The sequence below is a fragment of the Diospyros lotus genome, chromosome 3, assembly GCF_014633365.1.
Source record: "Diospyros lotus cultivar Yz01 chromosome 3, ASM1463336v1, whole genome shotgun sequence".
NCBI classification, from domain to species: Eukaryota; Viridiplantae; Streptophyta; class Magnoliopsida; order Ericales; family Ebenaceae; genus Diospyros; species Diospyros lotus.
In genome coordinates, this window is record NC_068340.1 from 32,937,220 (window position 1) to 32,953,364 (window position 16,145).

General features: G+C 36.6%; 2 protein-coding genes across 4 annotated transcripts; both read right to left on the reverse strand.

The window, feature by feature from the left end:
• Positions 1-2,912: 2,912 nt before the first annotated feature.
• Positions 2,913-8,933, reverse strand: LOC127798141 (lysine-specific demethylase JMJ30). Of its 2 annotated transcripts, XR_008022340.1 has the most exons (7): positions 8,344-8,933; positions 7,788-7,997; positions 6,777-6,911; positions 6,532-6,675; positions 5,333-5,384; positions 3,434-3,526; positions 3,318-3,345 (listed from the first exon to the last, which is right to left on the reverse strand). XR_008022340.1 is itself a non-coding variant. In XM_052331486.1 (6 exons), exons 1-6 carry the CDS (start codon positions 8,830-8,832, stop codon positions 3,157-3,159), a joined length of 1,260 nt encoding a protein of 419 aa, XP_052187446.1. In that variant the 5' UTR covers positions 8,833-8,932; the 3' UTR covers positions 2,913-3,156. The 2 variants fall into 2 exon arrangements, 1 of the variants encoding a protein (XP_052187446.1); XM_052331486.1 differs by lacking the exon at positions 5,333-5,384 and having other exon boundaries at positions 2,913-3,345; positions 8,344-8,932.
• A 1,695-nt stretch (positions 8,934-10,628) lies between these two features.
• LOC127798270 (ETHYLENE INSENSITIVE 3-like 3 protein) lies at positions 10,629-13,596 on the reverse strand. 2 transcript variants are annotated; one of them, XM_052331724.1, is made up of 3 exons: positions 13,432-13,596; positions 11,015-13,110; positions 10,629-10,917 (listed from the first exon to the last, which is right to left on the reverse strand). In XM_052331724.1, exon 2 carries the CDS (start codon positions 12,930-12,932, stop codon positions 11,028-11,030), a length of 1,905 nt encoding a protein of 634 aa, XP_052187684.1. In that variant the 5' UTR covers positions 12,933-13,110; positions 13,432-13,596; the 3' UTR covers positions 10,629-10,917; positions 11,015-11,027. The 2 variants fall into 2 exon arrangements, with proteins under 2 accessions (XP_052187684.1, XP_052187685.1); XM_052331725.1 differs by lacking the exon at positions 13,432-13,596 and having other exon boundaries at positions 11,015-13,425.
• Between the last annotated feature and the right edge of the window lie 2,549 nt (positions 13,597-16,145).

The following is a 16,145-nucleotide window of genomic DNA, read 5'->3' on the forward strand; positions in this document are numbered from 1 at the left end:
TGGATATGACCTCACAAGAGCATGTTACTTATGAATTAATTGAATTTGATAATTTTTTATTTACTCATGAAACATGTTTATTATTTTATTTGTATTAATTCTAACATTTTAACTTTATTGTTCGCCTTAATATTGTAAATAAGTTCACTATGACAACAGATATTGTAAACCTTGATTAGTGATGAAATTGAAGTTGGAGCATGTTTGCTTGACCATGAATTATGTTGGGGACTTTTGTGTTATTTTTATGTTATAGACATGTGTAGTTGTGTCGAAGACTTTGAACTTTTAAGTTTGCATTCTCGATTGAATTGTAACTTATTTTACTTTGAACTCCATGACTTTAAATAGTTGGTTATAATTATTGATTGGTATTTGGATAGTTAATAGTTGATGGGCTCCAAGAAGATACCGTAAGAATCTACAAACTGTGATTTTATGCATTGTCTTTATTGTTTTACTATGACAGTTAATAGTTGATTGGAGTTTGGATAGTTAATATCATTGATTTATATGTTGATTTCTTCTTGCTCATAATTGCCTTTTACTAATTGTGTTATTGAAGTGGAGCAGAGGTATTGACATCTTAGGAATTCTAACTTGTCTTGTTGATCGGCTACTGATTTCACTTTAACATGTGTTTTTTATTTCAATAGTAGCAAGGATTTTTTATTGTTTGATGAACTTGACATTTTGAGTGTTTGAGTGAGTAAAGTTAATCCGTGGACGTTTTGAGGGTTTTTTTTTATTTGATGATTCAATCCTTACTTCTTTGATCCAATTCGGGGTGTTTTCATATTTGAGGCTGGTTTTTAAAGGCTAAGACTATACTTAATTTTGATAGGTGTTGGTCATTGTTTGATATTTTTAGATTGTGTCTCATGTATGTTTTGGACAAATCGCGGTCGGTGAGGTTTCCACGGACCAAGCTAGATTGCATGGTTTGGAATAACAAAAAACTGCACATGTAGTTTAACATATTGAAAATGCCTTAAACTGCACTGTGAACACCCCTAGTAACAAAGAACAAATGAGATAGTTAATGCATTGCACATTGATTGTAAATCATAAACTATACAAAGATAACACTTGAAATTGAAATTAATGTAGTACCCAAGATTCTTAGAGATGTATTAAAGATGTAGTTAGTAATAACCACAAAGAGTAAACAAAGATGACAAGTCTATTGCTACATCATATTCACATTACCTAGGCAATAATTCTTCTAGTTCCCGTAATAGTTTGAGAGAATGCAATGCAAAATGGTGGCACTTTATTTTTGCACCGATCCCATAAAGACAACCTTTTACCAATTCCTCCAACAAGCCTCGACTCATTTTCATCTTCAAGTAAACTAGAGTTGTTAATAGAGAGTTTGAACGTGCCTGATGAGCTATCCCCAATCTCTCAACCTTCAAAATCTTGGACAACTCCTCTAATCCAGGGAGGCTAATTTTTAGCTCACAACAATGGCTAACCATCTACTTCACATTGTATACACATTTGAAAACATCTGCAAGCTTCTCCACAAACTTCAGAATAGAGTCAAGTAGGTCTTCATGAGCTAAGAGTCTTCACAAATATGCAAAATCATATAGGTCGTGGAAGGTAACCCATTTGAGTTATACATGTCTTCACAAGATATTCATAAACATCCAAGAAAAGCGGTGCATATCAACCCCTTCCCTTGTATTCTTTTGGTCAATGCCACTGTTCAGTAAGAAGTCGATGGAAGACTGGCCATACTTGTCCTTGTCCATGTCGAAATTGGAAAAATAAAATTCTGCCCATGTTGCCTTGGTCATCAAACAAGTTTAGGCCCAATAGTTTCATCCTATCCACGTTGTATTTGAGATGTGCATACCTTTAACTTTCAAAAGCATTCATTTTGGTATGTTTTAAGAATTCAAGAAACTCGGCATCCAAAACTATCATATTATGCGTATTAAGTTCGTCATCAATTAATGATATTTCTCTAAATAAATTTTTATTCCATACCTCCCTAATTCTTTCAGTGGAAGGTTGAAACTTGAACGAACGCAATAATAATTTGATCGAAGACGGACCATGACCCTCCCACCAACGAACGCAATAATTTGATCTCGCCATCTTCCTATCGACTTTCAACTTAAGATCTGATCCACACACATATAAGCATAACTTGGTTGGGGCTATCATATTGTACATACCAAATTTGCTATTCATGCGTGACATCTCGGCCAAACACATTCTGTCCCCAAACTTCCTTGATGCTCGTCCCATCCTCTGCCTTCCTTCCACCACGCTGCGTTCTTCCATTGTTCCCTTATTCCTCCCATCACAGAGAGTTCCAGTTCTTCCACTCTACTCTCTGATTGTAGCTTTCCTGGTCCTTCCTAGTGGCAAGAGTAGTATTCTTAACAGGGTTGGATGTTTTCTTTCCGTCGTTACCACAAAATTATATCATCAGCTACTTAAACTTGTTCAATCTGCGTTCTTTCAGATTTGAGGCTGCTAAATCACATTATATTAAGGCTTGCAAAAATTAATTATTCTTCAGTGATGGGTTGAAACTTGAACGAACGCAATAATAAATGGCAAAGAAATGACTTGACTCTGACTCCTTCACTCATGTTTTTCTCTAGATGAATGCCATTATTCATTATTTTTCAAGAATTTGATCGAAGACGGACCATGACCCTTCCCACCCACCTCGCCATCTTCCTATCAAGGTTCAATTTAAGATCTCCATACATATCAAGGTTCAACTTAAAATTATATCATCAACTATCTAAACTTTTGTTCAATTAAGGATTTCTAGAAAGAGCTTTGAATTGATTTCTACTCCTATCAAAGATGTTTTGATAATTGATTCATAAATTACACGTCTTTCTTTCACTGAAGAAACTAAAACAGATGGAAGTGGGGGTCCGTGTGTAAATTATATATAGATGATCACGATCATCAATCGTGGAATGCTTCAAGTGCCTCTATACATAACAGCATACTGTTTGTTTGTTGCCAATTGCATTGCAACTGCTAGTTTGTGAGTATAAGAGCAGTAGTGGCTGGCTAATTAAGATGCATGTCTACGGATGATGTGTCTCCTTTCTGGGTTGAACCCAGAGCCAATTAATGTCGAAAAACAAAAGAGAAAGGGAGAAGGGAAACGACTCATCAGGATCCTGTGGAGCTGGAATCGTGACTCCACCAGAAACTAACAGAAAAACTAATGGTGAGAGAGCGCACGTAATGCCACCATTTTGGAGGGATATAAAGCATTTCGCCTTCCTCTAAAATGCAGTCCATAAATTCCAGCTCCCGCACCTTTGGAAACTTGTCCGCGTCTATGTTCTCTAGATCAACCTTCACGCGAAATTATTTGAGAATTAACACGTTTACTAATCTAAAAAAGGTTAATTTACACGTTCACCCACATAGATATATATGATACCTGGCTGGAATTGCTAAGCATGGATTCCTTATGTGGGTAAAGTTCCTCCGATAAAGAAGCAGGGTAAAGCCTTACATACTTTTTGCCCACCACCTGCGACGAGGCAGCAAATCATTATTCTCAACAAGTTAGGGAATAACTGCAATAGAAAAGTAAAAAAGCAAGATCATAACACCACCATGAGACGAGACCATAGGCTACACAAAACACCAGTACAACAAGTGTCCTACATTTGTTAACATTCTTAGTGTAATGCATTCTATATTTTTAAGCAATCTGATTGTCAACCAACCTAATCAGCTCTTAACTTATTTGCTCTGACTTTTAAATTAATGAGCAGCCCACAGATGACAATCACTAAAGGAGAACTTGTAAACCTGTGAAGGATTCAGAAAAAAAAAAAAAAAAAGGCCCTGACAAACAGGTCAAGGTGGAACGAAACCTCGGAAAACAGAATATGAAAAGAGATGAGAAAATACAGTAGGACCAATTGAATGGAGATGCTAGCAGGAAGCATTTAAACCTCAACATTAGAATTTAGAGGTCATTCCCCGTACAAGATATTGCCAACTCCTTTCATACAACTCACGCGCGCCAATCCAAAAAGACGCTACAAAGTCTCCAAGTATATGCTGTATTTGTACCTTCTCTCCCGCTGCCACTCACCATCCCTCAACGACAAGTAACATAATCCCAATCACCAATCATCACATCTAGTGCTCTTATTGCACACAATTTAAGCTGTGCACTTACCTTTTGCCACTACCACTATATAAAATACAGTTATAGACAACATAAGTCAGAAACAATCAGTATCAAAACAAGTTATGACCATCTTGCACTGAACTGAAAGGGTATCTCTTGGTGTCACCTTTATACCTGCCACCCCCGACGTGAAAAATTACCCTGATTGAATGATTATTGACAGAGAAATCTTGTCAAGCAGTTCCATCAAAGAATATAACTACAGCTTAGATATCAAGGAGCTCAAAGTTTTCTTCCTCAAGAAAATATTAGGGCCTGTTTGCTGTAGAAAACATTTTCTAGTTTTTCAACTTCAATTTTACAACTAAACATGCCCTAACATTTTATGTTTCAAAAACCAATAGCATCATTTCCAAGAATTTATAGAACATCTTTTTTATCTTTTCCAATTCATAGTATAAAGTTGAAAAATTAGAAAATTGAGTTTTCTGTTTTCATATTAGAGATTCAATCATTCAATAGAAAATTGGAGTTGAAAAATTAGAAAGTGTTTTCTACAACTGAACAGGCCCTTACCATCTTATAAACAACAAAATACCTTGACAGACGTTCTTCGTCACAGTCTTTCAAGATATAAAAACCAACTCCACATGCAGACTCCAGTCTCCAACCATAAGAGTAAATTGTCATGCACAAGATTCCTTGATATCCTATTAATTCATTTTCCTTTGTTTTCTAGTTTTTTATTCCCCCACAAAGTCTAGGGTTTTATGTGATAGAGCTGGAGAAATTCATAGAATAATGAAGCTGGCTTCATAAACAACACAAATCCAATTTAGGCTATATTATTATTAACTAATTAATTGTCCAATTGCGATTGCCACATGATGACAGACGCTAAATCTTTTTCTTTATGAATCATGAATAAGTAACTGGCAGTTTCATAAATGTAACAGAGGTAGGATGACTTAATCATTACAAGGTTCAGATTTATTCATGAAGGTTTACAGCCAACTTGCATCTTAGTCATTCACTTCTTTAAACAAACATGCATACTCATTTATGAGGTAATCATCAAAGCATCAATCATGCCAACGTCGAAGTATATAACTAATCTTGGGTCTGAATTCATTTGATGCAAAAAGCCTGATGAATTATTCACCATCAAGTGCATGCAATAAGAACAAGGAATACCAGAATCAGAACCAAAAGCTCTCAGTAATCATCTCTATATCCTTTCTCTGGCCTGAGAATTTAGAAAAGACCAAAGTTCACGTAATCTGAAATTGATGTTTCAATAAGCCAAAGTTGAAGAGAACAGCCAGGATGTTGTGCATCCTACAAATTAATCAGATAACTGACAAAAGGAAAACACAGAAAGACAAACTGAAATAATATGTAAAACATCACAATGAGAATGCAATGAGCTGCCAAACCAAAGCCTCTTTCGGTAATTAGAGGCACATCCCCAATATTATATCATTGACTTGAGACAAAATGCAACCACAGTCCTGATAGTTTAAACCCATCATTCATCAAAAGGAAGAACCCAATTCTTTGGGTAAAATTATGAGAATGGTTGTGCCTAATCAACCAAGGTGCACTTGCATGAAGGCCGTGATTAGAAGATGTTTCCATGCCCCAAGAAAAGGCTAGCAATCACTGTTTCTGAGGCAAAGATGGAAGTTTGGTTCAAGTTACGTTGGTCAAACAGGTTTCTGAGAGATCATTCCACCCCTTATCCTAATCTTATCTAGTCCAGAATGAGCGGGATCGGTGACAAGAATGGGTGGATTTCATAGGACAATCAAGTGTTGTGAGAGAAGGAACACAAATTGAAGGAAACAAAGCTAGAGACAGAGAGAAGGGCAACTTGGGCCAGAAGGCAAAAGAAGACCCTCCCTCCCTTTTGTGTTTATTTTCATTATATTTCTAAAACATTCCTAATCATCTATGTACTGGAACAATATTTTGATCCTTAATCCTGATGTTGGGATCTTCTTGCTCTTTATACAAGATGTATTTTAGTATTACACATCAGTGGGACAAATCAACATGTATATACATGTATTTCCAATGTATAAAACATATATCGGCGTATTTCCAATATTTTGGTATATACATGTATTTCCAGTCATTAACTTCTATGTTTGCGTTTGTTGAGAAATGCTAAAGCAATTTTCAGCGAGTGACAATCTCTAATTCAATTTTTTGTACAAGGATAAACTCCAACTAAAGCTCCATAGGTGGAGGCAAAATTAGCAAGCTCCTTTTGGATGTAAAATTACAGAGTTCAAGAAACACAATCATCTGAAGTTAGGAAGTGGTAAACCAACTTGGGAAAAGAGACACCATTTCCTGATTTTTCAGTGACTATAATCAGTATGAAATACCTGAGCAAGAATATTGTGGTGAGGATCATGGTGCAATGGTGTTACTGTCCCAGCAGGACCAAACCAAGCATTGAGTGATCTGAGCTCCCCACCACCAACAAAACAATAATCAGGTATAAGAATGTCTTTTCGTAGCTCTTGTATCTGTCATTTAAATATCAAGTCAATAACAGCAAGCTGTAGTTCAAATCCTAATGATAGCTATACTTCCATTACATGGCATCTTCAAAAGGGGTTATGCATGCCTGATCAAATAGAGGATGCTGAGCTAAATATGTTGGACCAGCAGAGCTACAATCATTTGACTGAATCCTCTCAAGAAACCGTGAGAAGGTAATTAGCTCTTGTTTCCATTCTGAGCATAAATAATTCTTACCAACCTGCAAAATATGTTCAACTTTACAAATTTTAAGACCAAAAAGCTATTCAAGCTATAGAGCGTGTTTTCTATTGATAACCAGAATGTACAATGAGCTTCTAAGTCACCCAAAAATAAATAAAGGAGGAAGAGATAAAATAATACGCAAGTCATACAGAAAATTATATTTTATGACCACGAAGAATTTAGTATCTCAATCAGTTTTCAGTTTAACAGAGTAAGCATTAATGTTTTAGTGAATTGGTTGCCAGGTGGCCAATGAAAGAGCTTTTTGCATGCCAAATACAGGAATACAAATTAATCAGCAATTTAAGCATTTCTCAAAACCTTATGGATAATATTTCTTTTGGAAGGGATGGCAATAATTTCAGCTTTACTATTCATTTATAATACTCTTCAAAGGTTGTACCAAGTCAATTTCCAACATGACCCCTTCTTGTAAGCATCCTACTCTTCTTGTACTGTGGCAAATGTTTCCTCCAAAATACCATATTTATGGAATTGTGTGCGTTCTTTAATGATACTGTCTACTGCAGTGTAAACAGAAATAATGACACTGTCCTCACCATAAAATCGTCTCGTAGAGCACAAAGTTGAGAAAAGACGATCTTGTGCTAAACCAGCTACCACACCCTAGTCATAAAGGTTCTTCTTCTGTGTTATGTTTGCTGAATGATTCTCATATGTCAAGAAAAATTCAAAATCCATAATCAATGAAACATGCAGATATTCTAAGTGAAACCTTAGGGTGCAAAATAATAAATTTTATGAATAATGTTCACAGTCATGAAGGAATGACACATCCCAGGAAAAGTTATCATTATGCAACAAATTTGGCTAATAAAAATCTGATGATGACAACAAGAAAAGCGATAACCTCAACTGGAATAGTGCGATACCCAGCAACCCTTTTTAGGTAATCCACGTCATTCCACTTTGCCCTGGCTGGCCAATGCGCCATACAGTCACTGATTATAACTGGAGAACCTGACAAGAAATAGTCACGCAGGAATCCCTCCAAGGATAGACCAGACCGTTTCCCAACAATCTTAGAAGTTAGTGACTTCTTGGGTAACACCTGAAGCGCCTACATGTTCAAATGCAACATAAAAGCAGACAAGTCAACCTATTTCTCTTTGCATATGCAAATCATTCAAATATTGCTCAAGGATTAGGGCTTGTTCTTTAATGCCCTCATCATCTAGAGCTTGTTCTTTTGTCTTCTCCAATAGCATTGTATAACCATTCAGATGATGACGAGCTGGAAAGCATGCAGCTGTCTACATTTAGTGGGATTAGGGCTCGCTGTGTACATTTACAGAGAAGACACTTCAATCTCACAGACATTTTCCCTATTTTACTAATATCAACTCAAACAAAGAACAATAGAAGGAAAGAGACAGAAAAAGGAAGAAAGAGAAGACGAACCTCACCTCCGCCTCGTTAAATTCTTGAGGAATAACAAGACAGCGGCATCTGGAGCCCTCCACAGTTCCTTGCTCGGGAACGCTGAGACGAGCACTGGCCTTAGCAGTCGCCTTCTCCACGGCGGAGTCCAAATCTTTGCGGAGAGCCAATCCCCCCATAATCAAGCCCATATCAAGAACCCTCAGCACCTCCTCGAAGTCGCCCCTGCCGTATTGGAACTTGGCGAGATTAAGGCAGGCCATGGAGTAGGCGTCTCTCCAGACGGGGAGAACGGAGTGCCAGGGCCCGGAGTGGAGCTGCTCCCAGGCCATCTCACGAGCCGCCTCGGCCGCACGGAGGTCGCCGGCGGCCGCCAGGGACGCCATACCAACGTAGGCGTAGCCGCCTTGCTCCGATATTTGCTGGAGGATGTTTGGGCCCTCGGAATCCAAGAGTGGAGTTTCCAGCTCCAGGACGTGGGAGGGCTCGCCGGAGCTGCCAGTGGGGGCGGCCATTGCGACGGAGGGCTTCGATTACAGAGGTTTCAGTGGCGGATGGTAACGGGGAGAGATTTTTCTTTTTTTTTTTGGGGGGGGGGGGGGGGGGGGGGGGAAAGAGAGAGTGAAAGAGGGGATTCTAATTTTTAGATATTTGTCTGACTAAAAGGTTACCTAATGATGAAGGAATGCTTTTGGTGGACATTTGTCAACCTCCTTTTGCCTCTACTCTACTACATTGGATTGCTATTTGTCCCTACCCCTTCAAATTAAAAAAAAAAAAAAAAACAATTTTGCTTTATGTCATAAATGTAATTTTCATCGTGACCAAATAATGACATAAATGTAATTATGTCAATGATCTCACCTTAAATGCTATTAGCATAAATTTTGATATATTACATGGCACAACAAATATGATAAATAACAATACACATAAAATTTATTTTTTTTTCCTTTTCTTTCTTTCTTTTTTTTTTTCTAGTGAAAAGGGCCATTACAATTACAGTTTCTCCCTAGCTAAACTAATTTTTTTTTTTTTACAAGGGCTTGATTTTTCGGCCAATTTCCCTCAATTCTTTACCAAATCACTCCCCAAAACTACATTCAAAACCTTCATCACTGACTGACTGATCAAAGCTCTCACTCAACTTCCCTCAATAATCTTTCCCTCTGCCTTAAACTCGTGCGCTCATCTTCAGCTATGGTGGCCCTTTTTATAGATGATTTCAACTGAAATCACTGCCCAAAGATGCCAATTAAAGCCTTTCTTGGTCTCCAAGGCTCAATCCCGGACTGAACCTAGGCCAAATCGACCCAAATCTGTAGCATCCATCAATAGCTCAAATATTTTTGCAAATTTTGTTCATCACAAGTCAGATTTGCAACATTTAAACTGCCAGTCATCGGCTTCATTTTGCTGACAAGTTGCCTAAGTCGTGATTAGCCAAACCATAGGTTTTCATAGCCGGTCGAAGTTGAAGCCGGGGACGAAGCTTCAACTTTGTCAAATTCTTACTTTAGCCCCCAATGTTTGGTTTGATTATAGTTTAGCCTCTTATTTTTAGACTTTTAACTTTTGATATATTACACAATGACTTGTGTAAATATTAAAAAAAAAACCCACTGCAACTTAAGTATTTACTTAAACCTTGAAAATTTTGCTAAAACCCCAATAGTCTTCGAAAAATTACACTAGAAGCCCACAGTTTAGAAAATTATTTCAAATAGGGTATTTTCATGCTAGTTTCTGCTAGAAAAATAACCGTCTCATATTCTTTAATTTTTCTTAGAAGTCCCAAATATCACAAATGCGATGATTACTTGCACCATCAATATGGAAATGTGTACCTTTGGGTCGGTAAAAAAAGGTGAGTGGGATGATTGACTTGCCATGAAAACATCGTAACAATCAGTGGCCAGGTGTTGAGTTTACATCTCCATTGGTATTGCTTTTATATTTGCGTTAAAATAATATTAACATTAAATCTAATATATAGTGTTAAAGTATTTCGTAAATTTACAAACTCTCTTTAACCATATCCATATTTCATAATATATACAAGCATAGAATTTGGGATTTGGGGTGGCCACCTCCCAACCGAGGAAGTAGGGTTCAATTTCAACTTTCAAGCATCGACCTTCCGAAACAATTAATTACCTGCTACTATACCCAAAACAGATTGAAACAGAGACCTGTTTTAGAGAATCAATGGGCTATCGAAGAAGCAATTTGATTCTAGAAAACACAATACAGTTTCAGCAACTTAAGATATGAACATTCCAAGAATTAAAGTTCACTAACCTCAACCTCGTCCAAGGAAAATAAACAAAATCCTATTATTTATTTGCCAATCAAAGAAGTCAACTCATGTACATGGGCTGCTCAGCGGCGGTTCCTCACTATCACATATGGCATTGCCAACAGTAACCCAAAAAATCTTCAACCTTTTCATTATGTGTGCACTGCATTTTGCAGTGAGAGAGTATCAAGGTCATAACTTACAGATTTGTGATGCATCAACAACAACGCCACCGAGAATGGTCCAATTGAGAGCAGAAAGAGGTCCATTAATCAACTGCAAATACTGGGTTTTCTTGTCCCTGCATTTTTATATACAACATCATGATAAGATTAGTTAACTTCCAGAATTTGGGAGAGAGGAAGAAAAGTCATGTCTTAATGAAAAATGCCACTCACAACATCTGACAGCCTATGCTCCGAAGTATTCGATCAAGTCATCGTCAAGTAAAAAGTCTATATCACTGGTGTCTAATGAACCTGGGCCATCAATTCCAAGATTAAATGGACTGTTAAATACTCCAAAATCCAGCGACAGGCTATTCGTTGGAGATCCAAACTGATTTGCAACAGGTCTATCTTGCTCATTCTGAAATGTGCCTTTCAGATATTGGTGCACGCCTCCTCCAGAATTATTATTTTCATATCTATCGAGTGTTGGTACGTTACCATAAACTTCTGCCCTAAGAACCTGTCGTCTGTCACCACTGGGCCCAAATTCCAGAGGAGGAGTGTAAAAATCATATGTAGGGTCATGCTGCAACTGAGAATTTTCTGATTCTTGAACTTGATGCATCATGGAATTCTGACCGTTAAGCAAGCTGGTATTTTGAGTTTCATTATGCAATCTCGAGCTTTGGGATAGACGATGCTGTGCAAATTCTTGAACCCCTGGATATGCCAAGGGCCTGCCACTAGCAAACATGTTCTGTGTGGTCATTGCATCGGCAGAAGGAAGGGAAATGATTTGACCCAACTCAGATGCTGGTAACCGGTTGTGGAACTGAAGATCTTTCTCGACAGGTCTCATAACTTCAGTTGCGTCATTGTTGTTTTGGATGCCATATATATTGGAAGGTACATCAGCTTGGTTTATATCAGGCAGCATGGTTCTTGGTTCATCATGCAGATGCTCTCTAGAAGAAGGTGCAGCCTGTCGATCAGCACGTCTTGACCGCAAACGTTGTCTTTTGCTTGTAGGTTGCTCTTCTGGTCCCTCTTTATCTGGGAAGGTTTGGGATGCAATATCTTGGGGTTGACTGGATGGTTCCACATCCAATGGTTGGTTTGTTCTGTCATCTTTGGATGAAACGCAGCCTCCACCATCATCGATACCATCAACATCGTAATCACTGTCAGTGCTAACAGCAGGTTTCTTCCTTTTACCACGGCCACCCAAAGGTGCCTCAGTTATGCCAGATGATGATCCATTGTCACTGCTAGGCTGCTGCATAAGTGATTCTTCTCGACTCAAAACCCCCAACCAAATTGAGCTCTCCTTAGCAGTCATCTTATCCTGTAAGCACTTTGATTGCCGGATAAGCTTCCTGATCTTTGCAATATCAGGTGACATGTGCTTTATAACAGCAGTTAAGACTCCAACTTTCCACATCTTCTTCAAATCATGAGGCTTCTTATAAGGAGGACTCTGACCTTTGGGCAGCCCCAGTTTCACCCACCACTCCTCATTCCCTGTGGGCCACCAAGGCGGGTGAATATTCTTCTCTAAGGGGTACTTCCTCTGAGGTGGATCACAGTGTTGCATCAGTGAAGACAAAAGAGACCCCAGAGTTGCATCTTGCAAATCCTGAAGAACACTTTGGTTTCCCTTTTGAATAGAATCTCCCTTACCATTGGCAACATACTCTAACTCATATTTTGCTATAGCTGCTGGCCCATTCTTATCAAACTTCACCTTCTCCTTCCACCAAGCCCTTATATTTTCTGATGCACCACTGACAGGCTTACCCTTCTCAGGAATTATACCGTACACAAATCCCCGCACTTTGCATACTTCCATGAGCTTCAGCATGTACTTCAGTATACCATCCTGTGCTCTCGACATTTTCTTTCGCCTAGCCTGATCTGTTATCTGCTTGGGCTTCTGCTTCTCCGCAGCTTGCTGTGCTGCAAGCTTTTCTCTTTCCTTGATCCTCTTAAGTTTGATTCGGTCCTTCCACATTCGCCTCTCCAAATCTTCAGCTTCAATCTCTTCGTCACTGACATCTTTCTCTGCTATATTCTCACACCTTATCTCATCAACTTCAAAATCCGAAGTATCATCCAGCCCATTGGGATCAACCATAAAATGGTCCATCTAATCCAAGTGCGATATAAACCAAATAAACTCCAATTAATCCTAAAAAATCAGCCAAACAACATCCACCTCCCAATCTCAGCCACAAACAAATTTCCTTAACTGGCCACGGAGTCCAACGCAGAATATGAACGCATAGAACAACAATCAACCACTCTATTAGGGTCTCTAGACAAACCTAGCAATCAATTCCAATAGTGGGGAAAAAATTAAGATACAGAATCGTACACAATCCAAAAACCCTACATTTTCAGTCTTCGAACAAACCCATGTATCAATTATCAAAAACAAAACAGCAATATAACCCCCCAAAAAAATTGACAATACCAACAGAATTCAGCTGAATTACAACAAACTGCAGTTGATTACTTAAAATACAACCCAGAGTACGCGGGACCAAAAAGGAGTAGGGCAAGAAGAAGGAGACGACGACGACAAATTCTACAAGAGAAATGGCGAGAAAAATCTAATGGGTGGGAAAAGGAATTGAATATTTTACCTGAAATCGGCTCCCATCTCATCAAACACACCCATCAATTTCGATCGGCACAGTTTTGGAACACCCTAGGGAAAGTAGAGAGAGAATAATGGGGATAGAGAGGGAGAGGGGGGGAAGCAGCCAAATGGGACCACACAATCGATGGAGGCGAAATATATTTGAATACAATTCCTCTTCTTCTTCTTCTTCTTTTTTTTTTTATCTCCTCTTGGCGACTTGGGAAAGCGACCGCCACTTTCTCGTCTAGGTTATGCGAATCCAATCGCCCAATTGGCTTCAATGCGCTTCTGACGAGTTTATATATATATATATATATATTCATATGGAATTATAAGATTGCAAAATTTTATTACTTCTATATAAAAAAGAAAATTGTTATTAGAGTTAATTATTATTTTAATAATTCCTAATCATTTTTATCCCATAATTATATTTTTTATATTCTTTGTAAAGGATGTCAATATACTCCCGTAATCATGTTTGTCTATATTTATTTAAGTGCTCATTATCATATCTCTTTTCTTTTTTTTACTACAAATTTTATTTATTCGTCTATTATTTTTTTATATATTTAAATTATTTTAATGAGTGCTTTTTAATATATAGTTGTGAATAAATTATTTTATTTTATGTTACGTTACCCGCCACAAAAATTGTTTTGCATTGTTGGGATTAGAAATTTTTAACGAATGTATTTATTCTATTAAATATCAAATACAATGTGTGATGTCTTATTTATTTTTAAAATATTTTTAATTTTTTTAAAAAATAATTATCTTTATCAAAAAGATTTTAACTTAAAATGAATTTATTACATTATGACCCTAAATCTAATCTTTATTTAAAAATATTATTTGAGATATTTTATTTGTTTACTCATGTAGTATTTGTTAAAATAAGCAAGATAAGATAATATCATGATAAGTTCGAAATGAATGATTTTCGGATCAAAATAAAATTGAGAAGTATTTCAAAATTTTTATCAAATTGTTTGTTAAATAATTTGAAATGTATTAAAGGACACAAAAGTCATTTTTTCCTTATAAGAAAGAAGAGATATGCATATCTTGAAATATCAAGATCAAAGATCATTAATGATATTTTTAAAAATGATCAGACAAACTTAACAAACATGTTGGAAATGATAGAAATCTGGAATGTATCATATATCTTAACTTTCCTACCTTATATCTTGATTAACAAACACCCCCTTAGGCGTATATAATATAGATTATATTTTTAATAAATAAAAAAAATAATATTTCTGTGTATATGAAAAAAAAAAATAGACATATAGATTAGAACCCAAATATTATTCATTTAATATGATATTAGTGGTCATTAAATGGCAAATTTAAGAATACATGTGGTGTGCATACATTCTTAATCTTAACCCTAAACTCAGATTAAAGAAAATGATGGAATAACAACCAAAAAATAAGCTGATGCCCCCTCATTGCTCGCAACAGACATGAAATAAATATATTAGGCTCTCAACATTGACATTATTATTTCCGATGACACTCTTAATTGCGACCACTCATCAGTAAGTAAACCTTCTAGGCCTTGAAGTTGAAGGATAAGTTGGCCCACATCACTGTGTAAGCTTGTATGGGTTGGGTTTAGGGGAATTCTAACTGAGCTAGTTTTTGTGTTCTTCACGTTGAGTAAAAAATTATTTTTTTATTTTTTATAATTAATATTTTTTAAAAATATTCTCTTCTATTACCATCCCACACTGCCACAACCATCTTCATGCAAGGATGAATTTTTAAAAGAAATACAAAATCTTCTAGATGCTAACTATAAACCCTAATGCTCGGGATTATAAGTCAAGGACTCAAAACTCTACCATCTTCACGCAATCATCTTCACACAAATACACATATATACACATTCAAATACGCACACATATATATATATATATACACATACTTAGCGACGATCGCCCTCCATGGCCCCCCAAAATTTGGGAAAGATGGGGTTTGGGAGCCATTAAGGCTCCCCGAACCCTAGGATTCAAAGGGGCCATGGCATGCGATGGTCGCCAACAAGTATGGCTGCTGCCAAGTGTGTGTGTGTCTGTGTATGTATATATGTGTGTGTGTTCGAATGTGTGTTTATGTGTGTGTGTTGCTCCCGTTGAACCAGATTTTTTTTTAATTTTATTTTTATAATAATTTACTATTAAAAATAAAAATATATATTATATTTTACTATTAAAAATAAAAAAATTTAAGTATTGAAGAAACCAAGTATATAATAGCCTGGTAATAACCATCACATCATTTTTAAAAATTTGCTCATAATTTTATTTTTTTTACAATGATTATGCAAATAAAACTAAGTATTGAAGAAAATTGTGAAACAAATAAAGCAAGTATAGAGGAAATTTATACTAAAAAAATAAATAAATTAACAAATCAAATATTGAGCAAATTGATGTTATACAACTTCCTATGAATCTCGGGCGAAGAACTACAATAATAGATAGTAATGTTAATTTTCGAAATCAAATTAGAAGAGCTTACTTGCAAAAAGGTATGTGTCAGTCTTGAAATCAAGATGATTCATTCCAACTTGGTTCAATGAATTTGGTAATTAGTTGGAATATAATATAAGTAAAGACGTTGTATTTTGGTTATATTGTTGCCTTTTTAAAATAAATAATAAAGAACACAGATATGGTAATTCTTTTTGGAAAGAATGGTTCA